This window comes from Heterocephalus glaber, unplaced genomic scaffold (assembly GCF_053883595.1).
Source record: "Heterocephalus glaber isolate CG9 unplaced genomic scaffold, H.glaber_assembly_v1.0 deba00001760, whole genome shotgun sequence".
In the NCBI taxonomy this organism is placed as follows: Eukaryota; Metazoa; Chordata; class Mammalia; order Rodentia; family Bathyergidae; genus Heterocephalus; species Heterocephalus glaber.
This window is the reverse complement of record NW_028258457.1, coordinates 302,044-329,785: the sequence shown is the minus strand read 5'-3', so window position 1 is coordinate 329,785 and position 27,742 is coordinate 302,044. Positions and strand designations below refer to the sequence as shown.

At 54.5% G+C, this 27,742-nt stretch overlaps 3 protein-coding genes and 3 non-coding genes across 15 annotated transcripts; 5 read left to right on the top strand and 1 right to left on the bottom strand.

Moving 5' to 3' along the window:
• Window positions 1-368: 368 nt before the first annotated feature.
• Tnpo2 (transportin 2) lies at window positions 369-17,748 on the top strand. Of its 6 annotated transcripts, none has more exons than XM_004872379.4 (25): window positions 369-487; window positions 1,877-1,988; window positions 3,020-3,095; window positions 3,174-3,323; window positions 5,975-6,081; window positions 6,168-6,301; window positions 6,382-6,463; window positions 6,538-6,660; window positions 6,767-6,885; window positions 8,029-8,089; window positions 8,170-8,335; window positions 8,476-8,628; window positions 10,726-10,951; window positions 11,153-11,324; window positions 11,634-11,720; window positions 11,798-11,905; window positions 11,993-12,151; window positions 13,671-13,758; window positions 13,942-14,040; window positions 14,540-14,635; window positions 14,979-15,054; window positions 15,190-15,289; window positions 15,367-15,441; window positions 15,565-15,692; window positions 15,772-17,748. In XM_004872379.4, the coding sequence occupies exons 2-24, from the start codon at window positions 1,890-1,892 to the stop codon at window positions 15,670-15,672; spliced, it is 2,664 nt and encodes an 887-aa protein (XP_004872436.2). In that variant the 5' UTR covers window positions 369-487; window positions 1,877-1,889; the 3' UTR covers window positions 15,673-15,692; window positions 15,772-17,748. The 6 variants fall into 6 exon arrangements, with proteins under 6 accessions (XP_004872436.2, XP_087057614.1, XP_004872437.1 ...); XM_087201488.1 differs by having other exon boundaries at window positions 15,769-17,748; XM_004872380.4 differs by having other exon boundaries at window positions 14,949-15,054.
• On the top strand, window positions 11,004-11,073 carry LOC147821155 (small nucleolar RNA SNORD41). The gene has a single exon (XR_015447571.1). It is a non-coding gene; the product is annotated as a small nucleolar RNA SNORD41 (small nucleolar RNA).
• On the top strand, window positions 12,681-12,756 carry LOC147821154 (small nucleolar RNA ZL2). The gene has a single exon (XR_015447575.1). It is a non-coding gene; the product is annotated as a small nucleolar RNA ZL2 (small nucleolar RNA).
• LOC147821153 (small nucleolar RNA ZL2) lies at window positions 13,799-13,871 on the top strand. The gene has a single exon (XR_015447574.1). It is a non-coding gene; the product is annotated as a small nucleolar RNA ZL2 (small nucleolar RNA).
• Window positions 17,749-18,040: 292 nt separating the features above from the next.
• Window positions 18,041-25,370, top strand: Fbxw9 (F-box and WD repeat domain containing 9). Of its 5 annotated transcripts, none has more exons than XM_004872376.4 (10): window positions 18,041-19,325; window positions 20,611-20,750; window positions 20,827-20,955; window positions 22,800-22,912; window positions 22,996-23,087; window positions 24,184-24,332; window positions 24,432-24,545; window positions 24,673-24,762; window positions 24,846-24,911; window positions 24,992-25,370. In XM_004872376.4, exons 1-10 carry the CDS (start codon window positions 18,917-18,919, stop codon window positions 25,064-25,066), a joined length of 1,377 nt encoding a protein of 458 aa, XP_004872433.1. In that variant the 5' UTR covers window positions 18,041-18,916; the 3' UTR covers window positions 25,067-25,370. The 5 variants fall into 5 exon arrangements, with proteins under 5 accessions (XP_004872433.1, XP_087057635.1, XP_087057634.1 ...); XM_087201509.1 differs by having other exon boundaries at window positions 20,572-20,750; XM_087201508.1 differs by lacking the exon at window positions 20,827-20,955.
• A 331-nt stretch (window positions 25,371-25,701) lies between these two features.
• On the bottom strand, window positions 25,702-26,300 carry Gng14 (G protein subunit gamma 14). Its single transcript, XM_021250339.2, has 3 exons — window positions 26,230-26,300; window positions 26,045-26,137; window positions 25,702-25,955 (listed from the first exon to the last, which is right to left on the bottom strand). Exons 2-3 carry the CDS (start codon window positions 26,135-26,137, stop codon window positions 25,830-25,832), a joined length of 219 nt encoding a protein of 72 aa, XP_021105998.2. The 5' UTR covers window positions 26,230-26,300; the 3' UTR covers window positions 25,702-25,829.
• Between the last annotated feature and the right edge of the window lie 1,442 nt (window positions 26,301-27,742).

The following is a 27,742-nucleotide window of genomic DNA, read 5'->3' as shown; positions in this document are numbered from 1 at the left end:
GACTCCAAGTATCCTCTGGATAGGGAGGAGGAGGAAAGATGCAGTTCTTGGGCGATAAGGGCGCATTGGCTCTGACCGTGGGATTCGCGGGTTTATCACACACCAAAAGTCCCCGTGCACTACAACATTCTTGGCTCCAGCAAAGAACTGCGGTCAGGCCTATAGGAGCTGCTGGGAAAGCGAGATGCTGGGAGGACCGACTGCCCAGAGAGGCCAAGAGAGGCGGCAACTCTTCTATCACGTGACCGGGCCATCGCTGGGCCAGAGACTCCCTAGTGCTAGGTCACGTTGGGTGGCTGCGCTATCTGATTGATTCTGCTGGGCCAGTTTGAACGGAGTACGGAAGCCGCAGCGGTACATGTGCAGGCGCGTTTTTTTTTTTTTTTTTTTTTTTTTTTTTTCCAAGTCCCTCTTTTTAGCTCCCTCCTTCCGCGCGAGTCTTTGGAGAAGCTGCAGTGCTAGGCGCCGCTGCTCCAGTTTGGGGACGGTAAGTGGGCCTCACTTAGAGTCTGATCCGTTCTGCTTCGGCTTCTGTCGACCCTCGCCTGACTCTAGGCCTGCGCCTTGCGCAGCTCGGGTGTGCAGGCCGCTTCTGACCAGGAAAGGCCTGGAACCCGGTTGGGCCGGATCCTCGAGGCCGGGAAAACGGGCCGGGCGGGGGAGGGGGGAACCGAGCGGAGCCGAGCCGAGGGGGTGGGGCCGCGGAGCCTGGCCTGGTTCGGGTGCCGCGAGAAGCGGTCCAGTGGGGCGGCTGGGGTCGGGCTGGAGGGGATCTGATTGGGGGACGTCGCGAGGATCGGGTGTGTGTGGGCCTCTTTCGGCGGGGCTCGGATGGGTCTGGTTGGGGGAGGGCGCAGTGAAAGTTGGAGGGAGAGCTTTCGGCCCTGTTAGGGAGGGGCGCCAGACTTTTGGCCTAGAGGGCTTTGCGGCGACTTGGATCCGTTGGGGGGAGTTATAGCGGGGACCTGGTTCGGCTAGGCCTAATGTGGGGAGCTGCAGGGTTGGACAAAGGGGGTGTCTGACCGAGGTGATGGGGGGCTCGGGGGAACTTGATTGAGGGACGCAGCAGAGACCCGTCTGCAGGAGTTAACTGCTGACTGGGGCGGAGGGTGGGAGGAGAAGAGGCTTGGCCCGACCTGATTGGGGCTGGCGCCGGGACCCGTCCAGGGGCTTGTGTCGAGGGTTGGCGGGCTTGGCTGGCTCTCACTGGAAGAAGCAAGGGAGACCTGCCTGGCAATTGTTTTGGACTGATTAAGGGAAGTCGCTGGACTGGGTCGGGTTAGGCAGAAAAGGAAAGAGGGCGTCTGGCATCTGCTGAGGTTGAAGGGCCAGATTAGGGGAGGTTACAGGGACCTGATCGAAACGCCTTGGGAGAGTGTACTTGGGGAAGCTCAGGGACGAGAGGAGAGAAGGAGGCCACTGGGATCTTTCAGGAGAAGGGGGATCTTCAGGGACTGTGCCTGCACCCAGGAGACCACCAGGGCTTGGGCGCTGTCTGGGGTGGGGCCCCGGACTTGGGGCAGCTGGGCCCTCTCCCAGTTCCTTCAAGGGAGGTGGAAGCCTTAGGGTCCGCAACCGGGGGCGAGGGCAGCATGGGCCACCGTGGGAAGAGGGTTCCCCGTGGAGTCTGATCGAGGCTCCACTTAGCGCCACCACCGGGTCCTCTGGGGCTGGTTCCACATCGCCCTGCAGGCGTTACTGAGCCTGCGACTGGCGGGGGACCTGGCACCTGGGCCGGCCTAGAGTGGGGACCACGGCCTCTCTGACGCCCAGTGCACTCCCCTCTTCTCATGGCTGCCGCTGTCTCAGGGGCTCAACCTGGGTCTCAAATGGAACCCCAGAGCCTCAGTGCTGACCCTGGCCCCTACCCCCGCAGCTTGCCTTGTGCCATGGACTGGCAGCCTGACCAGCAGGGCCTGCAGCAAGTCCTGCAGCTGCTCAAAGACTCGCAGTCGCCCAACACAGCCACACAGCGAATCGTGCAGGATGTATCCTTCCTTCCTCCTGGGGCTGGGGGAAAGGGCAGTGGGGAGGGGCTCGCCCCCTAATCACTAGACTCTGTTGTGGGAAAGAGCATGCATGGCACGGGAAGAGAATTAAGGATTTACATTTCTGGGCCCCCTTTCCAGAGCTTCGGGGACTGGTAGGATAATGAGAGAAACACCTAATGTCCATCCAAGACTTATTCCTTGGAGTATGAAAGTAGGTACAGTTACTCTCCTCATTTTACAGGTGAGAACATCAAGGCTTAGGCAAAACGACTTGTTCAGGGATGGTTGCAGCTAAGTGGTGGAGCCAGGATGGGAAGTCCTCCCTCTTGGAGTTGAGTCTATTCTGTCCTGTCAGCATGGTGGGGGCAGTGACCTGCGAGGAGAAAGACACCTGGATGAGAGTCTTGGGTTTTGTTTTAGGCTTTGTGGTCAGAAGCATGCACAAGGTCCTGGTTTCAGTTCTCAGTACTGCAAACTTTTTTACCCTGATTGTTCAAAGTATTATACATGATGCTGGTTGTGGGGGCAATTTGGGTGCCTCACCCTGTAATGGTGGTGGGAATGGAATCTGGGACCTGGTGCCTGTTAAGCAGGCACTCTACCATTGAGCTATACTTCCAGCCCTGCCTCCTTTTTTTTCCCTTGTTTTTTTGAGACAGGGTCTTCCTATGTAGTTCAGGCTGTCCTCAGACTCACAGTAATCCTCCGGCTGGGATTATAGGCATGCAACACCCCACCTAGCTTTTAACAATAGTCAGACAATATTGGACTACTAGGGAGCAGAGGCAGGTGTCAGCTGCCATCTTCAGTGCTCAGGGTTCTCTGGTCCTCTCCTGCTCCACAGGGGCTTCAAGAATTGGCAGGAGCTCAGGGTGGACTTGTAGTGTCTGAAATGCTCTGTGGTGTTCTGGGCATAGGGTTGATGAATGACTGCTGGGTCCCATTGGTCCCAGGTGCCCTCAGCTGCACAGCTGCTTTCCCTACCTGGGGAAGGCTCCTGTCTCCCAAGTCCCTTAACAGCCTGATAGAAACTCAAACAACTCAACCAGTTTCCTGACTTCAACAACTACCTGATCTTCGTGCTGACCAGACTCAAAACAGAAGGTACGCCCTCTGTGCCCCTCCATGTGAGGCACCCCGCTTCCCCACGTGGGCCCCTGAACCTCAGCCCTGTCCCCCCAGATGAGCCCACGCGCTCCCTCAGTGGCCTCATCCTGAAGAATAACGTGAAGGCCCATTACCAGAGCTTCCCACCTCCTGTGGCCGACTTCATCAAGCAAGAGTGTCTCAACAACCTCGGCGATGCGTCCTCGCTCATTCGGGCCACCATCGGTGAGAGGGGAGGAGGTCCCTGAGCCCACCCTGAGTTCTGCTGTGGGGCAGGAAGCCATGTGGTATCTTCAGGGCATTGTTTGTGTGCTGTAGCACCCCATGTGGTTGGTTCTGTTGGTGTTGTCCTTTGACAGCTCAGAAAACTGAGGCACTGGTTGTTAAGTGCTGTGCCTAGTGGGTAGCAGATCTGGGAAACAGCAAGTAGTGCAGATACTCGTTCTGGAACCCCTCCCAGTCATTCGTTTTTGGTTTTTGGTTTTTTTTGTTGTTTTTTGGTACCGGGGATCAAATTCAGCACCTTGTGCTTGCGAGGTACGCATCAGCACCACTGAGTTAAATCCCTGACCCCAGCTGTTCTTATTATGAAGACAGTGACTGTCTTCAATGTCCAGAATTTTGTGATAGCCAGGTGTAGTGGTGCATGCCTGTAATTCCAGCACTTGGAAGGCTGAGGCAAGGAGATCTCTGCAAGTTCAGTGCCAGCCTGAAGTACATAGCAAGACCCTGTTTTAAAAAATGGAAAAAAAAAAAAGAAAAACTTTTGTGACTGGCTCTGGCTCCAGGCCAAGAGCTGAGGATCTCATAGTTAAACAGTGGGACTCCCTGCCCTCATGGGGTTCTTAGCTAACTCACAGTAATGCTCCAGGGACACTCAAAGGTAGTACTTTTCTGACCGTTGGAAGGCTGGCCAGGGAAGTTACAGGAGGGTGACTAGGAATTAACTGGAGGCATTGTTCTGTAACGTATTTTACTCCTAGAAAACATTACCAACTTATACATTTTCTGTTAAATCTATGTCAACTTAGGCCTGGCGAGGAGTATCTGTAGTCATAGGTACTAGGGAGGTTGAGGCAGGAGAATCTCAAGATCAAGGCCAGCATGAACAATATAGGCAACATAGTGAGTCCCTAACTCAGTAATAGGTAGACAGATAGATAGGTAGACAGAGAGACAGACAGACCTCAATTTTACTTATTCATTTATTTTTTATTTATTTATTTTTTTCATTTATTTTTTGAGCTAAGGTAGTCCAGGCTGTCCTCAAACTCTCAGTGATCCTCCTGCCTCAGCCTCCTGAGTACTAGATTACAGGGCTGCAGCTGGCTCAGACTTGAACTTTAAAAAGTCTCTTTTAAAAGGAAATTGATGAGTGTGGTGACACACAGGGCTGTAGTCCCATCACTTGGGAGGCTGACGCAGGATGATCGCTGCAAATTTGAGGCTGGCCTGGGCTACGTAGTGGGACCCTGTCTCAAAACCCCCAAAATAAAATAAGTAAAAGAAAAAATAAAATTGATCTGGGAGTGGTGAGACATGCCTGTAATCCCAGCATTGAGAGGCTGAAGCAGGAGGATCACATGAGGCTCAGCTGGGCAACTTAGTGGGACTGTCTCAAACTAAAAAGTTTGAAAAGAGCAAGGGGATATATCTCAGTGCAAAGTGTTCAATCCCCAAAACTGCAGAAAAAGCAAAAATAAATGACAGGGCCAGGGATTTAGCTCAGTGGTTCCGACGCCTGCCTCGAAAGTGCAAGGTCCCAAGTTCGATCCCTGGTACCCCTCCCAAAAAGTAATAATAAATAAATGACAGACCTACAGGGTAGGGCCCGTGTAGAGGGCTAGTTTAGTGTCCTCACTATTTGCCCACCCACCACAGGAAGCACCTTCCACAGTCCTTGGAAGCCAGGGTCACCTGAGACTTGGCAGTGGCAACTCAACACTGCCATCTTGTGGCACTTGGTGCCACCTGCAGTGAAAGTCCCTGTCTTCAGCTGTGCTGCGAAGCTGCTGGGCTGTTCTGCTGGCTTCAGGCCTCACAAGCCTTCTGCATATTGCCTGTGGGTGTCCACAGTCAGTAAAGTCCCTCCGAAGCCACACATCCTGTGCCCTCCGTCCCCCTGCCATCTTCCTCCTCCCACTCTCCCTGTTCATGCTTCTCTCTGCTCTGCGAGCATACTCAGCCTGTGCTATCCCTGGACCTTTGTACTGGCTGCTCTCTTGCTGGATACCTAGGTATCTCTTTTTTTTAATCTCCCTCAGGTCTCCACTAACATGTCAAGGTGTCACCCTGATGATGCCTACTCTGACCACCAGCTTAAAATTGCTCTCCTCTTTAGCCCTTGCTAGCCATTTTTTCTCTTTATTTCCCTCTTTGGCCTTTGGCCTGGGGCCTCTCAATTCTTTTACTTTTTTCTTTTTGTACTGGAGATGGAACTCAGGAGCTTCACACTGAGCTATATCCCTAGCCTTTAAAAAAATTTTTTAATTTTGAGATGGGGATGGGGTCTTGATAAATCTCTTTAAGTTATGCAGACTAGACTAGACCTTTCAGACCTCCTGTCTCAGCCTCCTAGAGTGCTGGGATGACAGGTGTGTGGCCCAGCTTCACTTAGGGCAGGGATTTCGTTCATTCAGGAGTGTGTCCCAGGGTCTGGGCTGGGGCCGGCTCAGTAAGATCAGAGGATGTCAGCAGAGTCAGCCAGTACCAGGAGTACAGCTCAGGTGGAATGCTTGCTGGGCACACATGAGGCCTTGGGTGTGATCTTTAACACCCTCAACAGAGGGAGCCATGAAGGCTCTGCTGGGATGATGAGCATGGTGGGGAGGGTGCGGGGCTATCCTGAGGCCACCTCCTTTCCCTGGCTGCCCCAGGTATTCTCATCACCACCATCGCTTCCAAGGGTGAGCTGCAGATGTGGCCTGAGCTGCTGCCTCAGCTGTGTAGCCTGCTCAACTCAGAGGATTACAACACTTGTGAGGTAGGTGGTGAGCTGTGGCCACTGCATAAACAGGGACTGAGGCCTGGGCTGGGATCAAGCCCACCTCTCCACCCCTCTCTATGCAGGGGGCCTTTGGAGCCCTGCAGAAGATCTGCGAAGACTCCTCAGAGCTTCTGGACAGTGACGCTCTCAACAGGCCTCTAAACATCATGATCCCCAAGTTCCTGCAGTTCTTCAAGCACTGCAGCCCTAAGATCCGGTAGGTGTTCATGCTCCCCAGGGTACCTGGGGCTTGGAGCAGTGGGGCAGTCAGGGACCGATGTGTCTGCACCCTGCCAGGTCTCATGCCATTGCCTGCGTGAACCAGTTCATCATGGACCGGGCCCAGGCGCTAATGGATAACATTGACACCTTCATTGAGGTGGGTTGGCCGGGCTGGGGGTGGGTAGGAGGCGGCTGTGGTCCCAGAGGCAGCTGACTTGGCCTCCCTCACAGCACTTGTTCGCCCTGGCTGTGGACGATGACCCCGAGGTGCGGAAGAATGTATGTCGTGCTCTGGTGATGCTCCTGGAAGTGCGGATCGACCGGCTCATCCCCCACATGCACAGCATCATCCAGGTGTGCACAGCCATGGCCAGCCCAGGTGGGCAGGCGTGTGCAGCAGTGGAGTAGGGGAGGCGCCCACTGCAGGCTCCACCTCAGTCTTTCCCATGTCCACCCCCAGTACATGCTGCAGAGGACCCAGGACCATGACGAGAATGTGGCCCTCGAGGCCTGTGAATTCTGGCTAACACTGGCTGAGCAGCCCATCTGCAAGGAGGTCCTGGCCTCCCACCTGGTCCAGTGAGTGTGCTTTGCCCCAGTCTTGCCTGTTTCTACCCCTGCTATGCCTGTGCCTTCCCTTCTGGTCACCTTGAGAAACCAACTAAGGCTTCAGGCATGGCTGGATCCAGGTGCTCAGAGGATGTGAAAGGTGTCTGTCTAGCCTTAGATCTGCTTTACTCTCAGCTTTGTGTTATCAGGCGTCACCTCCCTGCACAGGACTGTGGCCTTCCTCATTCTTCCACTTTAGGAGGCTCAGAGTAAAGAATTCTCTTTATTGAGCATCTTAAACAAAAGGCCTAGAGCTGGCCCTTCCTGACCAGTTTGGGTCACTTATACCCGAGGCTTTTTTTCCCCCCGGTATCAGGGATGGAACCTAGGGCCTTTGCACTGGCCTATATCCCCAGGTGCCCCTCTCCTTTTTTTTTTCAGTACCAGGGATCAAACTTAGGATCTTGCGCTTGTGAGGCATGCACAGCACCACCGAGCTAAATCCTCGGCCCTCCCCAGTCCTTTTTCATTTTTTTTTTTGAGACAGGGTCTTGCTAAGTTGACCGGGCTGGGCTCATACTTGTGATCCTCCTGCCTCAGCCTCCCAGGTGGCTGGGATCACAGTGATATGCCTCATGCCCAGTTCCTCGATCATTACTGATAACAAGCAAGGGCTGGGGTTGGGGCTGAGTAGACAGCTGGGACTTGTGAAGATACCATTTCGGACAGGACTGGAAGCTTCCATCAAGAATTTGCAACCCTGAGTTTCATGGGCCCTGCTGAAGGGCCAGGCGCCCACCTGTTTGTATCCAGCTTGGGGCTGCCTCAGCTGTGCTTAGGGAGAGGTGCCCAGGGATGGGCTCACATCTCATGCCTTGTGTTGTGCTGGGGAGTAGGTGCTGCTGCAAGGTTTCCAGTGTCTCCTGGGGTTTGGAATTCACTGGGTGGCCAGGTCTGGGTCAAGAGCTCTTCCTGTGGTGCCAAGAATGATGTCACCTAATTGTGGTGACTGAAATTAGGTTGGGATAATTCCCCAAAGGGGAAATGAATAGATGCAGGACGCACAATATTGGCACAATCTGCCTTGCTTTGCACTGCTGCCCATACTCTCTGGCCTGCCTTGCTGTACCATAGCAGGGCCCTGCACCCCTTGAACAGCCTCTCTCCCAACAGATTGATCCCCATCCTTGTGAATGGGATGAAGTACTCGGAAATTGACATCATCCTGCTCAAGGTCAGGCATGGGTGGCGAGGCCAGGGCTATCGTGGGGGCTGGGGTCTCTCAGTGGTGCTGAGCCCTCTGCTCGGCCTCAGGGGGATGTGGAGGAGGATGAGGCCGTGCCTGACAGCGAGCAGGACATCAAGCCGCGCTTCCACAAGTCGCGCACCGTGACGCTGCCCCACGAGGCTGAGCGGCCTGATGGCTCTGAGGATGCAGAGGACGATGATGATGATGACGCTCTGTCTGACTGGAATCTGAGTGCGTGGCGCGGCCCTGGGGATGTGGGGGTGGCCCGGCTCCTTTCGGAAGGTGATGGATGCTGGTGTGGGACACATTTTGGAGGGCTGACCTACATCTCGTGTCCTGACATGAGCCTGCCTGTCACTGTCCCCCTGTAGGGAAATGCTCTGCAGCTGCACTTGACGTCCTCGCCAATGTCTTCCGGGAGGAACTGCTGCCCCACCTACTCCCCCTCCTCAAGGGCCTCCTGTTTCACCCTGAGTGGGTGGTCAAGGAGTCGGGCATCTTGGTGCTGGGTGCCATTGCCGAGGGTGAGTCCCCTGCCTGCCTGCACCCAGGGCTTTTCACCTCTGCCCTGTGTGCCAGCATAAGTCTTGGGGGCTGGCCCGGCAGTGCTGGGTGGAGGATGCGGCCCCTCAGTGTGGTTGAGGCCTGACCCCCGCAAGGAATTCTGGATTCTTGGTCCTCCTCTTGGCCCATGTGCCTAAAAGGAACCACAACCCCAGCATCGGGCCCTTCCTCCTTCATTCTCCCAGGAAGGTCCCATGGTGCTAGAAAGTAGTTTCAGCAGGCACTGATCAGTGGGCATTTTCACAGTATCTGCACCACTGGAGGGCAGCCCCTGGCTGGGGACCCATGGAGATGAGTGCACTTGGTCCTCACCACCACCCGCTAAGTGGTTACTAGACCCCCAGGTTCATAGATGAGGGAGTGGCTGAGGGTCACAGAGTTGATGCCACTTCCCTACAGTCACTAGGGCACCTCTGGGCCTCAAGCCTGGTCCTGCCCGAATCAGAAGTGCCCAGTAGTGATATTTCCACAGATAAACACAGATAACACTGTGTTACTGGCATGATTTTTAGTCTCTCTTTTCTCAAAGGGACGTAAAGCATAGGTTAGGGTAGGGCTTTATGCATCCACTAAAGTTGTCATGTGTGACCACTTGAGAACCCAGAATATTCATAAACATTTTAGAATGGCAGCAGGAACCCAAAATCCAGATGACTTTTTTTTTAGGTACCGGGGATTAAACTCAGGTCCTTGCGCTTGCGCAGCAGGTGGTGAAACCACTGAGCTAAATCCCTGGCCCTCAGATGACTTTTTAATTTTGAGGAGGGCTAGGGATAAAGATAGCTCAGTGGAGTGTTTGCCTGACACACAGAAGGGCCTAAGTTCTATTGCACTGCAAAAAAAAAAAAAATTTGTTTAAGCGTGGTGGGTAGCTAGTGTGCTTTAATCCCAGCACTCCAGGAGACTGAGGCAGGAGGATTGCAAGTTCGAACCCAGCCTGGAGAATTTAGTGAGACTCTTGTCTCACAACAAAAAGGGCTTGGGATGTAGCTCAGTGCAGAGGCCCTGGTTCAGTTCCTAATATGTTAAAAAGAAAAAAAATGAAGGAAAAGGTTTCTGAGTATAACATGTACTCTACATGAATAGCATGTCCTACATCACGCAATGTTGTGGACGTATCAATAGTCTGTTTGTTATGTATTGACGGGGAAAGGTCTAGAGAAATTGACTGGAACCTGGTAAAAATAGAGCTCAAGTTTTTGATTATTATTGCAGGGATGTGCTATTATCTGTTCTGTTTAAGTAAAAGACATTTGTCAGCCTGGGCTACTTAGCGAGTTCAAGGCAACTACACACTGAGACCCTATCTCAAAAAACAATAGGAAAGAGAGGTTTGATTCTAAAAAAAGAAGCCAGGCTCAGTTACTTATGCCTGTAATCCCAGCACTCTGGCAGATCAAGGCAGGAGGATCACAAGTTTGAGCCCATTCTGGGAAACTTAGTGAGAACCTTTCTCAAAAAATAACAGAAGGGGCTGGCAGTGTAGCTTAGTGGTAGTGCATCCCTGTGTTTGTTCCCTAGTACCACAGCAAAAGAGAAGGGCATGGGGTGTAGTCAGTGGTGGAACATTTGCTTAACATGCTCAGGGCCCTCAGTTGTATCCCCTGCCTTGAAGAAAAAATGCCTCAGCTACTCAGCAAGTTTGAGGCCAGTTTGGATAATTTAGCAAGAACCTGTCTTGAAACTAAAAAGATAGGGCCAGGGGATTTAGCTCAGTGACACCTCGCCTGCCTGGCAAGCACAAGGTCCTGAGTTTGATGTCCAGTGCCAAAAGAAAAAAAAAAAAAGAAGTACTTTAGTACTTTCAACCCACCTGGGCCATTGGTGCCAGTCCTGTAGACTCAGAATTAATGAGTGGCTGGATAAGATAACAGTACCCTCAGATGAGCTGTTTCTCCCGTTTTCCTCCTGCTTCTGCCTTCCATTGATTACATGAAATAACTGAGCTTCGGTGTCCCCATCCCGTGGATGGGGCTGGTCCTTTCTGTGAGGACAGAAATGCCTGGGCCCAGGTGAGCTCAACCTTACTCCAGGGCCTTCTTTTTTTTGGTCTGTAGGCTGCATGCAGGGCATGGTGCCCTACCTGCCTGAGCTGATCCCACACCTTATCCAGTGCTTGTCGGACAAGAAGGCCCTGGTCCGCTCAATCGCCTGCTGGACACTGAGCCGCTATGCTCACTGGGTGGTCAGCCAGCCACCTGACATGCACCTCAAGCCTCTGATGACGGAGCTGCTCAAGCGGATCCTGGATGGCAACAAGAGGGTGCAGGAGGCAGCCTGCAGGTGAACCTTGACCTCCTGACCTGCACTCCCGCCCCCCACCCTGGCTGCCCCCTGGGAAATGATGACACTTGTGACTGCTGACATGGCTCTGATTTCTCTTGTATTCGTACTGGCTGATCTCGTGAGTACCCTCCCCACCTGCTCATGGCCAGTGCCACTGCTGGGTCCACTGAGCCCTCTGTCCGATCCTCCCCCTGCCAGTGCCTTTGCCACGCTGGAGGAGGAGGCCTGCACTGAGCTGGTGCCCTACCTCAGCTACATCCTGGACACCCTTGTCTTTGCCTTTGGCAAGTACCAGCACAAGAACCTGCTTATCCTGTACGACGCCATTGGCACCCTGGCTGACTCCGTGGGCCATCACCTCAACCAGCCGGTGAGACCCCAGAGGAGGCTCCTCTTCCCCATGTTCATGCCCCTCAGCATCTGGTGACCTGGCAAAAACCCCATGTCACATGTTTTCCTGCCCAGGGATGTGGCCATGGCCTAAACAGACATACCCTCTTGGCCCCCGCCCTTGCCCTGCTCCCAGTCTAGGAGGGGACACAGTTAGGAGATGGCATGATAAATGCTGTGCCTGGGAATCTGGAGGTACCAGTCTGACTCTGGGATGGAGGTGGGACCTGGACAGGCAGGTGAGAATTAACCTCTACTCTGGGATCCCAGCTTCCTGCCCTTCCCCTAGGAATACATCCAGAAGCTGATGCCCCCACTGATCCAGAAGTGGAACGAGCTCAAGGATGAGGACAAGGACCTTTTCCCCCTGCTGGAAGTGAGTGCCCTCAGGTCCCCTCCCAACCACCACCCCCAAGGCCCTGCCTGACATCATCTTGCTGCCCCTCCCCCCAGTGCCTGTCTTCAGTGGCCACTGCCCTGCAGAGTGGCTTCCTGCCCTACTGTGAGCCCGTCTACCAGCGCTGCGTCACGCTGGTGCAGAAGACGCTGGCCCAGGCCATGGTGAGCACCCTGGCCACCACCTGCTTGCCCTGCTGCTCCCCAGGCCCCAGGCTGCTCCCTCCTCACCATGATCCCATCTGTACCCAGATGTATACCCAGCACCCTGAGCAGTATGAGGCCCCTGACAAGGACTTCATGATCGTGGCACTGGACCTGCTCAGTGGCCTGGCTGAGGGCCTAGGTGGCCATGTGGAGCAGCTGGTGGCCCGAAGCAACATCATGACACTACTCTTCCAGTGCATGCAGGTAGGTAGGCATCCCATGCAGGCTGGGACCCTTTCTAGCCATCACCAAGGATTGGCATTGAGATGAACTTTCACCTGCACAATGACAGTACACCAGCAGCTCATGTTAGGCACTTGAGTTCCTGCTTGTGCCTGACAGACATCAGGGCAAAGGATCCCTGAAAAGAAAAGAGCTTCTGATTATTTAAAAAATGATTCAAAGCCAGGTGTGGTGCTGTACATCTGTAATCCCAGTACTCTGAGAGGCTGAGGCAGGAGGATCAGAAGCTTGAGCTCAGCCTGGCAACTTAGCAAGAATAAGAAACTTTTTTAAAGGGTTGGGAATGCTCTTCATGTGAACAAAGGCTCTGGCTTTAAACCCCAGTGAAATGTGATTCAAATAAGGCAAATAAAATCTTATTAACAAAAAGGGCTTGATAAGGTGTACACCTATAATCCCAGCTCCTTGGGAGACTGAGGCAGAATGATCTCAAGTTCATGGGCAGGATGGGAAATGTAGCTCAGTGTTAGTGCCCTGTGCCTCTAGCCTCACCCTCAAGTGATGAATACATAGCCCTGGGAGGTCCATGACCAGATTGGGATGTTTTGGTACTGTCTGATGAGGCCTGCCCAGCCTGTTCTGGGAGCTCATCCAATCTGGTTTTCCTGCTCCACTACTACCAATGAAAAACAAATTAAAAAAACCAAACAGGGCTGGCAGTGTAGCTCAGTGTGGTGGACCATACCTTAGCACAAGCAAGGTCCTGGGTTCCATACGTAGCCCTAGCATGAACAGCATGAAAAAAGAAAGCAAATAGAAAAACTCAAAATAGAAACCAAAAATAGACAATGTCCTGAGTTTGATCCCTGGTACCAAAACAAACAAAGAAACAAAAAAATGTGAAGTTGATTGTAGTGGTACACTCCTGTCATCCCAGCACTTGGGGAGGCTGAGACAGGAGGCTCGCCATGAGTTTGAGGCCAGTCTGGGCTATATAGTGAGTTCCAGGCCAGCCTGAACTACACAGGCTCTGTCTCAAAAAACAAAACAAAAATAGAAAATGTCAAGGCATAAGACCTTCCGAAGTACAGTTGTCTTTGGTCTCTTGATGACTCTTAACACAATGTAGCTGCTATGTAAATAGTCAGTTTTATGGTACTGTTTAAAGAATGATGGCTAGAGAAAGGCTGTATGTGCTCAGTACAGTTGCAGGGTTGTTTTTTTTTTTGCAGTGCCAGAGCTTGCTTGCTACCACTGGGGTAATAGTCCTAGTCCCTTTGGTTTTCTTTCTCTTTCTGAATATTTTCTGTCATTGGTTGAATCTGAGATTGGAACCTGCAGATAGCAGGGGTGGCTGTATATGCACTGGGCAACAGGGATGTGTGCTGTCTGCAGCAGTGTCTCCAGAGCAGGGTCACAGATGGGGACAGTCGGGTAGAGCCTCCATGCTCAGGGCCAGTGAGCACAGGGACTGTGCTTCCTCACATGCCCTGGGTGGAAAGAGAGGAGCCTGCCACATTGACCTCTCTCCAACCCCCAGGACTCAATGCCTGAGGTCCGGCAGAGCTCCTTCGCCCTCCTGGGGGACCTCACCAAAGCCTGCTTCATCCACGTCAAGCCTTGCATTGGTGAGCCCCTCCTCTGTCCTGCATCTGTAGCCCCAGCCCTGGCCTCGTGTGATGGAGACATGCCCGGGGAGGACTGTGACCAACTGGGATGTATTCTTACTGTCTGATGGGCCTGCCCAGCCAGTTCCAGGAGCTCACCCATGGTGGCCTTCCTGCTTACCTACCCTTCTTGCTTCCCACCAGCTGAATTCATGCCCATCCTGGGCACCAACCTGAACCCTGAGTTCATCTCTGTTTGCAACAATGCCACCTGGGCCATTGGGGAGATCTGCATGCAGATGGGTGAGTGCCTGGCAAGTGGGCCAGCTGTGCCATTGATCTGTTCCTGACCTGGAGGTGGGAGTCTAGCTCTGACTGACAGACTCAGGAGAGCATCCAGTTGGCCAGGGCCAAGAGGACACCTTTGAGGCTTTTCCTCAGGGGTGGTGTCATATGGCTGAGAGACCATTTATGATTGGCTTCTCCAAAGAGGTTAACAGGAGGGCTATTTGGATTGGACTCTGGTTGGATGACTTTGGCCTCTTTTCCCGAGGGAGGGAGGAAGGCTGGGCAGTGTGGTCTCCTCAGGTCTGCCCTGGTGATTCCAGAGAAGCCTCTGGTGTTGGGAGGGCGTGGGTCTGTCTCTGGTCATGGTTTTTGGCTAGGAAGCAGCTGAAGGTGCTTTGTTTTCTTAGCAGTTGTAGCCTCTGGATGGCACCTGGTCAGTAAGTGGGGGCTGTACCCTTGCAGGCCTGCTGTGGTACAGCAGGCAGTGCAGGGCTCTGATTAGTGGGTTCCCTAGGGGCTGAGATGCAGCCCTACGTGCAGATGGTCCTCAACAACCTGGTAGAAATCATCAATCGGCCCAACACACCCAAGACACTGCTAGAAAACACAGGTGGGTGCCAGGCCTGGGTTGCAGCCCCCCTCACCTGCCTCTTGCAGGTGGGGTTCTGAGCTGAGGGGGGGGAACCCGGGAGGGCTTCCTAAAGCACCTTAATGGGGCTTCTGGGAGGAACCCTGAGAAAAATGCTGACCTTGGAGAGACCTGGGAGGAAACCCAGGCTGGGTGGGGGGAGATCCTGGCTGGGCCAGATTTGGAGGCCCTGGCTGGTTCCACAGGGCATACCCTTGGGGCCCATGGGGCAAGGCTCGGTGCCTTGTGCCAGAGGCCGCGCCACGTACCGTCCCGGGGCCACTCGGGGTTGCAGGTCGCCTGACGAGTCCCTCTGCCATTCCAGCCATCACCATCGGCCGCCTAGGCTACGTGTGCCCACAGGAGGTGGCACCCATGCTGCAGCAGTTCATCCGGCCTTGGTGGGTGCTGCCCTGGGCCTGCTGGGGTTGGGCTGAGGGTGCAGGCCCAACCCTTCCCTTGGTGTACACTACCCCCTACACCCTGTGGATGCACATACCTGGCATCCCCCCACTGACCTGCCTGTCTCCTCGCAGGTGCACATCCCTCAGGAACATCAGGGACAATGAGGAGAAGGACTCAGCTTTCAGGGGCATCTGCATGATGATTGGTGTCAACCCTGGGGGTGTCGTGCAGGTCGGGCAGCTTGGGTTCTGAGGGCAGGTTGGGGGCTGGCCTGGGCGGTCTGTCATACGGGATCCATCACGTTTCAGGACTTTATTTTCTTCTGCGATGCTGTAGCCTCCTGGGTGAGCCCGAAGGATGACCTTCGGGACATGTTTTATAAGGTGAGGCTCCTGCTAGACCTGATCGGGTCCCCAGAGGGTACAGGACAAAGCGTTTGGCTGTGGGTGGTGAGACTGGCTTCTCCACTGTGCTCCAGCCTACCCCTCACCCCTGCCTTCCTGCAGATCCTCCATGGCTTCAAAGACCAAGTGGGGGAGGAGAATTGGCAGCAGTTCTCGGAACAGTTCCCGCCACTGCTCAAGGAGAGGCTGGCAGCCTTTTATGGGGTCTAGGTGAATGAGGAGACTGCCAGGTGAGCAGGCCGAGGCTGGTTGGCCAGTGTTTGGGCTGAAGACCCCAACACAGGCCCTGACTCTTCCTCTCCCCAGCAGGTTTCTGTCTGCATCGTTGGAGGGATTGCTAGGGAGCGCGCTGCGTCCAGAAGTCGCTGTGCCCTGGTCAAGGGGGGTTAGGGAGGAGTGAGTGGGACCCAAATCCAGATGCCTTCCCTGTCGGTCTGTGCGTCTGTCCGCGTGCCCTACTGGGCCTGTCTGGCAGGTGCTTGGGCGATGGGCGGGGCCCCCATACTCATCCTACACACAGGGAGGGGGTGGGACTTCGTGGTGGGCAGAAGCCCCTGACGGGCATCTCAGGCAGCCCACATGGGTCAGCTACAAGGGAGGGAGGAATCCACATGGCCGACTGAGTCCGGCTTCGGGTGAGGCGGGGATGGAAGGCGGGAGGGGGGTCCTTGTAGAGATGCGTACACTCTCACGTTCACACATGTGGCCACACGCATGTGCAGGCACTGCCCCGCCATTCCCCCGACTGCATGGAGACAGTAGAATTAGTGAACCCCTGAGTTACACCGTTCGGCCTTCCGTGTAACCTGCATCTAGAGTCTAAGAAGCTTCCGCTGTGTTGCTGGAATTGGCAGTGATGGGGGAGGGCTGGGGGGTTCCGGGGGCCTCTGTCAGGACTGGGGCGGGGGGGGGGGAAGACGGTCACCTTGGGCCTCCTTGTCAGCACATGCACGCTTTGGACCTGCTCCACAAACTTCCTGCCAGCTCCGTGGAGGCCTCAGCTAACTAATATGTCCCTGGCCTTGTCCCATCCTCGCCAGCAGAATGGGGACCACCAGAGCAGCAGTGGGACTGGCCAGAGGTCACCCTGTCTCTCCCCCGTGCTCCAGGGGTGGGATCCTCTTCAGAAGAGAGCTGGAAGCCAGGAGCTGCTAGTACCTGCCCCTTCTTTTCTGTCTGAAAGTAGTGTCAAGGGCAGGAGGGCTCTCTGTGCCCTCAGAGACACAATGCCCCCTTAAGGGCGGGGGCACTGAACATAAGGTGATAGAGGACCCAGGCTTACACTTTGCCAGCAGGAAGTAAGCTGAGGACTTGGGGAAGAGGGCAGTGGTGGAGCAACCCCTGTCTCCCTTCTGTCCCAGAGGGATCTGGGACGCCCTGCTTATCACAGTGCCCAGTGGGCCCAGAGACCCCACAAGACTGGCACAACAATTCCAGAGAAACTTCTGGGATGCAGTGGGGATGCTGTCCAGGTGGGAGGGGCTCCCCTAGAGAAGGGAGTGTAGTTTTTTCCAAGTTGGCCAGATAACCGGGCACTGCAGGCCCCTTAATGTTTTTTTCCTTTTTTCTCCCTTCCCTGCTCTTTTAACTCTTGGGGGGGCCCTTGTGTTTTGGGGTCTGCCAGAGTCCTGCATCCCTCAACCTGCTCCATCTGCCACTCCAAGGGCCTGGACCTCAGCCCCATCCTGGCCCGGTGACTTCTCAGACAGGGCCAGGCCTGCCTCTATTGCAAGGGGCACTTAGTGCACATTCCATAACTCAGCTAGTGGTCCCTGCCCCCACCCCAAACTTGAGCAGGTCTCTAGAAGCCATCTGTTTAAAAATTTTTTTAAAAAAATACCATTTAGCTTTCTGGTAATTCCAGTTCTCTGAAGCACCCTCCACTGGGTCTAGGAGTCTGCATGGATTTGCTATCTGATGGTATTGGTAACCCCCTCTCCGCAAGTTGGGGGTTCCAGCCACCTTCAGGGAAGGGGAGCCTGGTTCTTCTAGTTTTCTTTCCTTTTTTTTTTTTTTTTAAGAAAGGTATTTAATTTTTTAATTTATTTTTAGTTGGTTTTTGCACAACGAAGTTTGAGCTTCTCAACCTTCTTCCCTGCCCAGGGCTGTGGACCAGCCTGGCTTTGATCCGCAGTCCTACCCCCAACCCTCCTTCTTTACCCTCTTACCCTGTGGGCTCCCTGCTCTGTCCATTTGTTACCGTGCTGTGCTGGGGATTGGCGCCGAGGTGGCGTGAAATTCCACTTGTGTAGAACTTTGTTGAGTAAAGATCAGTTTCTTGTGAAACCTTTGGCCTCTGTTTTCTTGCGTCCTTGATTTGGTTGTGGGTAGGGGTTAAAGTTAAGGACATAGGACACCTGGAAGCTTTAGAAATGGGATGCACAGAACTCCAGACAGGAAGTAAATGAAAGACGGAGGAAATGAGCCTTGAGACCCCAAGTCTGTTTCCTACCTTTTAAAATGGGAAGGTGAATGTGAGGGGAATAATATCTTGAGACCTACATACAGCTCATTAAAGGGCAGTACACTCAACTGGTGGAACGGACAAAGCCTTGCAGCACTTTTTCTTTTAACACAAAAGGCAAATGTTTATTACTATATAAATTACCATGACTAATATACAGATAATTCAGATATGCTGAAGTAATTTTTCAAGTTTGAAAATAAAGTGGTTCTTTGTTTTGTTGGAGACAGGGTCTTGCTATGTAGTTTAGGCTGGCTTCGAACTCCTGGTGATCCACCTATCTCAACTATTGCTAGGATTACAGGTCTGTGGCACCAAACCCAGTAAATTCTTTTTCTTTCAGTACCAGGGATCGAACTCAGGACCTTGAGCTTGCAAGGCAGGCGCGGCGCCACTGACCTAAATCCCGGGCCCCCGGTAATTCTTGATTATAGGTCAGTCTTACCCGGAGTCCAACCCGGAGGTTGTGTGTGTGCGTGAGAATGATCAGAGTATGTTATGTGCACGTATGAATGCCAAAATGAAACTAATTCGTAAAACCAATTTTAAAAGGTGGGAAAAATTTCTAACCTGCCGGACATAGTGGCACACGCATGTAATCCCAGCAGTCGGGAGGCTGAGACAGACGTTAAGAGTTGGAGCCAGCTTGGGCTACACAGGGCGACTGTCTCCAGAAAAAAACGTTCTGAGGAAGGCTCAGCTCAGCTGCCGGCTGCACGCACTGGGGCAAGTAAGAAATAGCTGCAGGTCCTGCAAGCACAGTCTTCCAAATAAAACTGACCTGCCTCAGGGTCACAAGAGCGCGCGTTTTAAAAAGCAGGAACCAGGAATTCGCACTTTGCAGTCCCAGGCCAATTTCCCTGTCCCCTTGCTTCCGGTGGGCTCCTTGACGTCATCAGGCCCCGCCGGAAGGGCCCTCGCGCTGCCTAGGAGACGGGACGCGAGGCCTGCGGCTGACTGCGCCGGGCGGGCCGCGCCCACCCGGTCGCCATGGAGCTTCCTCCAGGGCAGTGCGAAGATCCCCGCGTCTCTGACGATGACTCGGGCCCAGAACCGGAGCCCGACCCCGACGCACAGGCCGAAGCCTACGTGGCCCGCGTGTTCGGCCCGCTGAAGCCAGGGCTGGCTCCCCCGCGCGCTTCGGTGCTGTCCACGCCCGCAGCCGCCCCTGGCGCCCTGGAGCCCAGGACTGCGTCCAGGGTCCCGACTGTGGGTCCACCGGGCCTGCTGAGCCTGCCCCCAGAGCTGCTGCTCCAGATCTGTGCCTACCTGGACGCGGGCCTCGTGCTCCACGTCCTGTCGCGCGTGTGCCACGCACTGCGCGACCTTGTACGCGACCAGGTCACCTGGAGGCTCCGAGCGCAGCGCCGCGTTCGCGCGCCTTACCCAGTGGTGGAAGGTGGGGGCCAGGGAGGCCCGCTCAGGGCAGGCTTGTGGTGGGGCAGGGGCATCCAGCTGCCAGGTGCACGGAGTCTGATGCAGGCTTTTTGGTTGTTCTGGCTCTGGCTGGAGGTTGAGGTGGTTTCTGGTGGTGTCAAAGTCTTTGGCCCCCACAGCCTTGGCCCAGGAGAGGTAGGGCAGGGTACTCTGTTCTGGAGTCTGTAACCCTTGAAGGAGCCTAAGGTTTAGGGGCTGAAATACTTAATACCAGCTACTACAGACCTTCAAGCCCTGGGTCTAAACTGTCCTCTTAGACAAGGGGTGGTGTTCACTCCTTCCCGCATTCATTGGTTCCTGGGGAAGAAGACAGTTTAAGGACCTTGCATTGATATTGTTGATCCTGATATTATCAAAAGGAACAAATTGGATAGTTGATTACCCTAACCAGGAAACTGATTCCACAGAGGGGCGGGGCTCCTGCATCAGTGAGTCTCAAAGTATTGACATTTGTACCCTGCAGTTGGACTCTCCCCAAAAGCTTGAAAAATATAGATGCTTGTGCTAGGTGCAGTGATGCATGTCTGAATTCTAGCACTTGGGAGGCTGAGGCAGGAGGATCTCCAGGAGTTCAGGGCCAGTCTGGACTACAGTAGTAGACCTTGCCTCAGAAAAAAAATAGAGGAGCCCTGCGTGGTGGTGCCTGTAATCCCAGCACTGGCCTGAGGCCAAAGGATCACTGTGAGTTCAAGGTCAGGATTGGGATACAAATCCCAAATGCTGGGATTACTTAGGCATGTACCACCATGCCTGGCTACATTTTTATTTTTATTTTTATTAATACATTTGCAGTACATAATGATTATGTTCATAGGGAGTTGTTATATAGCACATCCTAATTCTTTTCATTTTCCCTTCCCTCTGGAAGAAGGTTGTGGAAGTCCCAGTTTTTGGAAACAAGGATGAGGAGTATTACTAACCTGCCTGGGAGCTAGGTAGTCAGGTGGCCCCAAGGTTAGAGCCTGGGCATGCTTGGGATGGGGCAAGTGATCTAGCTGGTTGTTGTTGTTGTTGTCGTCGTTGTTGTCTGAGACAGGGTCTCCTATGTAGTTCAGGCTGGCCTTGAGCTCAGTATGTAGCCAAGGCTGTCTCCGAACTCACAGTGATCCTCCTGCCTCAGCCTCCTGAATGCTGGAATGACAGGCGTGTGCTACTATGCCAGGCCCACTTGGGGATCTAAGTTGGGTGTAGGTTGGGCTCCCTGGTAGCTGGTACCCACCAGGGGCCCTGCTCATGGTGCCCTACAGAGGAGGACTTCGACTGGCCAACTGCCTGCATTGAGCTGGAGCAGCACTTGGCACACTGGGCTGAAGATGGGCGCCAAGCTGAATACTTCTGCCTGGCTGATGGGCACTTTGCTTCCATTGACTCAGTGCTGCTGCTTCAGGTGAGGTGGGCTCAGTGGGGGGCCAGGCACAGGGGTACCCTGGGGGCCCCAACAACATCTCCTGCTGCTTTCCCAGGGTGGGACACTCTGTCTTTCGGGCTCTCGAGATCGAAACGTCAACCTGTGGGACCTGCGGCAGCTTGGGGCAGAGCCCAGCCGGGTTTTGGTCAAGGCCTTGGGCACCCAGAAGGGCAGTACTCATAAGGTGAGGGGCCATGGCAGGGAAGAGGCAGGAGGAGCGGGTAGGGTCTGCTGGCCAAGAGCCTGGGGTTTTGTTGTTGTTTTGAGACAGTCTCGCTATGTAGCCCAAGCTGGCCTGAAACTCATGGTGATCCTCCTGCCTCAGTCTCCCAAGTGATGGGATTACAGGAGTGTGCAACCATTTTTGGCAAGAGCCAGGGCTTTTGTGCCAGACTGTAGATTTGCATCTGACTATGCTACTGTTGTGTGGCTTTGGGTGAGATGTGACTTTTCTGGGCCTCAGTTTCCACTTCTGTGCAGTGGGCAGTGAGGATGAGAATGAGTGGAGATGAACTGTGTGTTAATATGAATGTGTTGAAGGTTTTGGCACATAAGTGCTCAGCTATACCCCGAGGGGCCCAGGAGGGGTAGTAAGGAGACTACCCTTGGAGACCACCAGCTCTCAGCACTTTCATGAGAAGTGGCAGAGAGCCAGGCATGATGGTGCACGCCTGTAATCCCAACACTCAGGAGGCTGAGGCAGGAGGATCTCCACAAGTTTGAGGCTAGCGTGGGCTCCATAGTGAATTCAGGGGGAGCTTGGACTACATAGCAAGACCCTGACTCAAAATAAACAAGCAAAAAAGTGATAGTGGAAGGGCACCTCCACCAGTCAGCAAGGTGGTCCAGGCACATGGCCAACAGAGTAGGTCCTGGGTTCAAATGTCTACTCTGCTATGTCCTGGCTGTGTGACCTTGGGTGAGAGACTTAACTTCTCTGTGGCTTACTCTCAAAATTTATATTTAAAGAGGATATAGGGCCGGGGATTTAGCTCAGTGGTGCAAGGTCCTGAGTTTGATTCTTGGTGGTGGTGGTGGTGGTGGTGGGGAGGATATGTACGTTATAGTACCTTTCTCAGAGGTTTTGGTGAGGAGTAAAGGAGTAAGTTCATCAGCTGCCCATACTCTGGACATATTATTATTGGTATTATTATTATTGTTAATTTTTTTTGGTACTGGGGATTGAACTCAGGACCTTGCACCTGGGAGGCAGGCGCTGGAACCACTGAGCTAAATCCCTGGCCCCTATTATTATTTTTTGAGACAGGGTCTCACTATGTAGCCCAGGCTGGCCTCGAACTCACTGTGATCCTCCTGCCTCAGTCTCCCAAGTGCTGGGATTACAGGCCTATGTCCCCACACCCAGCTGAGGCTGCACTATTTTTTTTTTGTTGTTGTTGTTTGTTTGTTTGAGACAGGGTCTTGCTATGTAGTCCAGGCTGGCCTTGAAGTCACGAGATCCTCTTGCCTCAGCCTCCTGAGTGCTGGGAATACAGGTGTGCGCGACCACGCCCAGCTGAGGCTGTATTCCCATCCAAGTACTAACCAGGCCCGACCCTGCTTAGCTTCTGAGATCAGATGAGATCGGGCGAGTGCAGGGTGGTATTGCCATGGCTCTAGACTGAGGCTGCACTCTGAATCACATTTCCACACAGCCTAAGACTACCACTGGTGCTGAGTCCCTGCAGAAATGAGGGATGTTCCTGGGGAGGGGTGTGTGTGTGCATGTCCCAGGCTCTGAAGCCAGAGAGCCCCAGGTTTGGACTGGCACTGGGTTATTGGGTCAGTTGCCTTCCTCCCTCCTCCAAATCTTGGTCTCATCATCTGTGGGATGGGGACATAAAGGTAGAGTTGTGTGTTGTATGGCAGTGTACTTCACAGTGGACAGTAGGGAAGGAAGGCTGTGTGGCTTTGGATGAATCTGGTGACCTCTCTGAGCCTCCTCTGCAAAAACAGGAAGGATCCAGCCTTGCCCCCATGGGTGGTAGGGAAGAGAGGGCTGATGTGACTGCTATGCTCATCCTGCAGGGCTGGGTGTGGTCACTGGCAGCCCAGGATTACCGAGTGTGCTCTGGCTCTTGGGACAGTACGGTCAAGCTGTGGGACATGGCAGCTGATGGGCAGCAGTTCGGTGAGATAAAGTACGAGGGAGTCTAGCAGGGATGTGGGGTGGCCAGGGCACTGCCTGGTCACTGGCCCAGCACTGTGGTCCATGTGTCCCTAGGGGCAAGGCGGCTGTGCTGTGCCTCTCCTACCGGCCTGACATCCTGGTGGCTGGCTCCTATGACAAGAAGGTGACCATCTACGACCCCAGAGGTGGGCTGGGGGTCCTGGGGCCCAGGTGGGGAACACAGGGCTGCCCCGGGTTCTGGGGTTTCGGAGTCATACTGGGAAGGTGATGAAGTCACCCAGCCAGCTGCTCATCCCGAGAGAGGTTTGGGCTGTGCCATGGCCACACAGGCAACTGGGGCAGTGGGCATAGGGAAGACCTGGTAGGCTCTGGGCTGGGGGTACCACCTGGGCTCCGCATTTCCTGGCTGTGTGACCCCAGGCTAGTTGGAGCCTGTTTCCCTATCAGTGGTACAGCGTGTACTAAGCACGCGGGAGCCCTGTGTCCATCCCCAGATCCGAATCCTTGTAACACCACCAGCCCTGGGATTAATGGCAGGGGTGGTACTAAACACATTGGTAGATCTGGGGTGAGGGTCAATGGTAGAGCTCTGGTCTACCACATGCCAGGGTCTATCCCAATGCCAGGAAAAAAAATCAGATTAAATAAGTTAGTTTACATAAATCATCTAGAACAAGCCATGTGTAGTGGTATGTGTCTTTAATCTCTGCACTTGGGAGGCTGAAGCAGGAGACTTGCCATGAGTTTGAGGCCAGCCTGGGCTACATAGTGAGTTCAAGGCCAGCCTGGACTACATAGCAAGACCCTGTCTCAGAAAAGCAAAAACAGGGCTGGGGATTTAGCTTAGTGGTTCTGGTGCTTGCCTTGCAAGCACAAGGTCCTGAGTTCAATCCCCGGTACCCCCCAAAAAGTGAAAACAAAAACAAAAGAAACCTAAAATATCTAGAACAAAGACTGCCTGACTCACAAGTCTTTTTTGTGGTTTATTCACTCATTCTTCTTTTGTGAAACTGGAGGGTCACTGAGTACCCTTTGAACACGAAGAGCTGGAGCCAGGCCTGGGGTGGGAGAAGAGGAAGTGGCAGAGGGAAGGAAGGAGCCCAGACCTGGGGATCCTGGATCCAGCTGGGAGGGAGCCCAGGAGACTGTCAGCTGCAGGGTGGGGGCTGAGCAACCCAAGAGGTTTGCCAGGGCACACAGTGGCCTGAGATCTCCAAGAGGGCCTGGGAATCTCTGAGGGGCTCTGATGTCCCCCCTCCCTGGCCCACGTCACCTGCCAAGCGGGCCCAGCTCTGCTGAAGAGCCGGCGGCTGCATTCGAGTGCGGTGCTGGCACTGCTGGCCGACGACAGACACATCATCTCGGGCAGTGAGGACCACACCCTGGTGGTGTTCGACCGCCGCACCAACAGCGTTCTGCAGAGGCTGCAGGTAGGCGCCTCCTTTCCCTTCTCCTCCCCTCCCCAGGGACAGGAGACCCAGCTACCATCCCCCGCTCACTTGAGCACTCTGTCCACATCCTTCCCACAGCTGGACTCCTACCTGCTCTGCATGTCCTACCAGGAACCCCAGCTTTGGGCCGGTGACAACCAGGGCCTGGTGCACGTCTTTGCCAACCGTGATGGCTGCTTCCAGCTTGTCCGGGTCTGCAGGGCCCCCCGTGCCTCCTGTTCTTTTCCTGCCCTCCTCCCCATCCTCTCCTTGCCCCGAGTGGTATGTGTGTGTGTTTGTGTGGGGGACTGTCCTTGATTGTCACTTGTGTCTCCTGTAGTCCTTTGATGTGGGCCACAAGTCTCAGATCACGGGCATCAAACACTCGCTGGGGACCTTGTACACCACGTCCACTGACAAGACCATCCGGGTGAGGACAATGGCCCGCCATGACTTCCCCACTGTCCTCGATCGGGGGACATCTCCCGACCTCTGCCCATTGCTCCCCATCAGGTGCATGTACCTACAGACCCACCCAGGACCATCTGCACTCGCAGCCACCATAACGTGCTGAATGGGGTGAGGCCCTGCCCGCGCCCTGTCCTGCCCTTCCAGAGCCCATCCTGCTGTCTGCTGACTCCTTTGTCCCTGCTGCCCAGATCTGTGCTGAAGGCAACGTGGTGGTGGCTGCATCCGGGGGCCTGTCGCTAGAGGTCTGGAGGCTGCAGGCCTGAGCACATGGATGCGGATGTACATGTTGGTCTATACTGCCAGCAGGCGGGCTGAGCCTTGGCCTCTGTTCTTGGGGGACCTGACCCCTACTGGTGCTGCCTCTGCCCCTGACCCACAGGCTCAGGACACATGGAGTGCTGGCCATGGCTAGGCGGGCCCCTTGGCTGGTCCCTGTGGCTGGGGGAGGTGACATTGTGGTTCTGAGCCACTTGGGCTGCTCCTCACCCCTGGGCCCCAGTTTGGTTGTGACATGAATGCCCCTGTCCCAGCTGAGAGCTCAGGAGAATAAACCTGATGCACCACACAGGTCCTGCACCCTGGGGAGCTTTGTGTGGGACATCGTGGGGTGTATGGCATGGGACTGAGCAGAAGACGGTGTCCTGGGCTGGGTGCATGTGACAGACACTGCTGTGGGGGTGGGGCTGAAGACCCTGGGCACTGTGTCTATCCGTGCCTCTCTGTGTGTGACATTACCATGTGGCTGTGCATGTGTGTGGGCTGTGACTGAGCCCCAGATCTGTGTCTGAAGGGTGGTGGCAGTGGCCATCTGCCCAGGCTACTCTTGAGGAGTGGGGAAGGGCTGGTGGCACTGTGGCCTCAGGGTGTGCATGACCCTGGTTGGGGTGGGGAGGGAGGCTGGGCCCCCACAAGGCCACCGTCCCTGTGCTCCCATCTCAGCTCAGTCAAGCTGCGCCCCTAAGGAGCAATTGCTGTGTTTATTGAGGCCCCCTGGGATATGGGGCCATGGGTGGCACTGCCATGGGGTCACAGGATGGTGCAGGGCTTCTTCTCCTTGAAGGGGTTGGTAGCGGCTGGGATGCCCACAAGGAAAGGGTCGCTCTTGGCCTGCTCGGTGCAGAACTGTAGCAGGTCGGTGGCTGCCTTGGACACCTGCAGACCGAGCCAGCTAGCTGGGACCCCTGCCCCCTCACCCAGGGGTGCCCATCTCTCACCGCCCCTGCGCCCATGTCTGCCCTCACCTTCACGCGCTCGATGCCTGCCTCCATCCGAAGCTGCTCCACGGCCCGACGGGCCTGGCCGATGTCACTGCCAATGGCCACCTTGCTGGACATCTGGGGAGGGTGGGCAGAGTGTGAGCAATCCTTGGGCCACCTGAGGGTCCCCATGCTCCTCCCTTGTTGCCGTGGACCATCAGTGTAGGTACCTCTCTGCAGAGTCCTGCGGAAGCCGTGCTGATCCTCCTGCGACGGCCACCCCTCTGGCTCCTGGCCACATCTCCCAGCCTCTCCACCCCTCTCCTCCCCACCCACAGAGACTTTGAAGCCAGGACCCAGTGAAATGTCAGCAGCAGCAGAAGCAGTTGCCTTGGCAGAGGGAGTCCCTGCCCCAGGAGGTCCAGAGGCTGCTCTGGTGTCACGTGGGCATCCGCTGGGTTCCCTGCTAACTGTCCCCACCAGCCCTCACCAGCCTCTGCCACTGATGACGGCACCCAAAGGGCTCCCAGCCATGGTTCCCTGTGCTCTGTCTGCATTGTCCACACTGCCTGGGGTCAACCAGTGGTGACTGGATCCACCCCCCTGGTACTGATGGTGCCTTGGTCCCCAACCCTGTCCACTTCTCCTCTGAGCTCCAGACCCCAGGGCCCCTCTGTCCTCAGTGTGCCTCCCTCCAGGCATCTCACCCTGTCCTGGCCGGACGCCCCCTGGACTGTGCGGCCCAATCCCAATGCCCCCTTCCCCTTCTCTCTGGTGCCCTCATGTCTAATGCCATCTCAGGTGCCATCAGAGCGGCTTGAAAACCAAGCTCTCAGTCTGGACACTTCCATCCCCTCCTTGGCCCCTGAGATGACCTCTCCTCTGGCTCCTACACGAGGGTCACCAGGACTCACTGCCCTGCACCCTCCCTAACTGTCCTACAGCACGCAGCTCGAATGTTAAAAACACCCCACCCCCACCCTCATTTTTGAACATCCCCTGCACTTTTTATTTATTTATGTATTTGGTTTTTTGAGAGGGTCTTGCTTTGTAGTTTAGGCTGGCCTTGAAATCACTATGTAGCCCAGACTGACCGTGAACTCTTGGTGATCCTCCTGCCTCAGCCTCCCAAGTGCTGGGATTAAGGCCACCAGCTATTATTTTTATTTTGAGATGGGGTCTCACTAAGTTGTTATTGCCCAGGCTGGGTTCACACTCGAAATTCTCCTGTTTCAGCCTTCCAGAGTGCTGGGATTACAGGTACGCACCATCACATCTGGCTTTTTTTTTTTTTTTTGAGATAGGTTCTTTTTATGTAGTCCAGGTTGGGATTGAACTCACTATGTAACTCAGGCTGCCCTCAAACTTGCCGTCCTCCTGCCTCAGCCTCCTGAATGCTGGGGAGTTTGCCACCACTCCCAGCAGCTCTCAATGTGTATTCATTTATTTATTTGCCAAGCCGTGGATGGAGCCTAGGGCTTCATGCATGTTAGACTCCACACCTGAGCTACATTTCCAGCTGTGTTTTTGCCGAATCCTCATATGGTCCATCTTTCTCCCTTCCCTTCTTTTTCTTCCCTCCCCATCTTTTTCTCCTTTCCCTTCCCCTTCTCCTTCCTCTTCCTTTCTTCCTCCTTCCCTCCCTCTCTCTCTCTCTCTGTCTTTTTTTGGGGGTACTGAAGATATTGAACTTGGGGCCTTCACAGCTACATGTCCAGCCCTTTTTATTATTTTTTTAGGGTG

Excerpts from the sequence above, each read along its gene's own strand:
- Tnpo2 (XM_087201489.1), top strand. The coding sequence starts at position 1,890 with ATGGACTGGCAGCCTGACCAGCAGGGCCTGCAGCAAGTCCTGCAGCTG. Across the intron at positions 6,082-6,167 it reads AGGATTACAACACTTGTGAG|GGGGCCTTTGGAGCCCTGCA; the intron begins GTAGGTGGTGAG and ends CTCTCTATGCAG. Across the intron at positions 8,090-8,169 it reads TTGACATCATCCTGCTCAAG|GGGGATGTGGAGGAGGATGA; the intron begins GTCAGGCATGGG and ends GCTCGGCCTCAG.
- Fbxw9 (XM_021250337.2), top strand. The coding sequence starts at position 18,917 with ATGGAGCTTCCTCCAGGGCAGTGCGAAGATCCCCGCGTCTCTGACGAT. Across the intron at positions 20,751-20,826 it reads ACTCAGTGCTGCTGCTTCAG|GGTGGGACACTCTGTCTTTC; the intron begins GTGAGGTGGGCT and ends CTGCTTTCCCAG. Across the intron at positions 23,088-24,183 it reads GACCATCTACGACCCCAGAG|CGGGCCCAGCTCTGCTGAAG; the intron begins GTGGGCTGGGGG and ends TCACCTGCCAAG.
- Gng14 (XM_021250339.2), bottom strand. The coding sequence starts at position 26,137 with ATGTCCAGCAAGGTGGCCATTGGCAGTGACATCGGCCAGGCCCGTCGG. Across the intron at positions 25,956-26,044 it reads CAGGCATCGAGCGCGTGAAG|GTGTCCAAGGCAGCCACCGA; the intron begins GTGAGGGCAGAC and ends CTCGGTCTGCAG.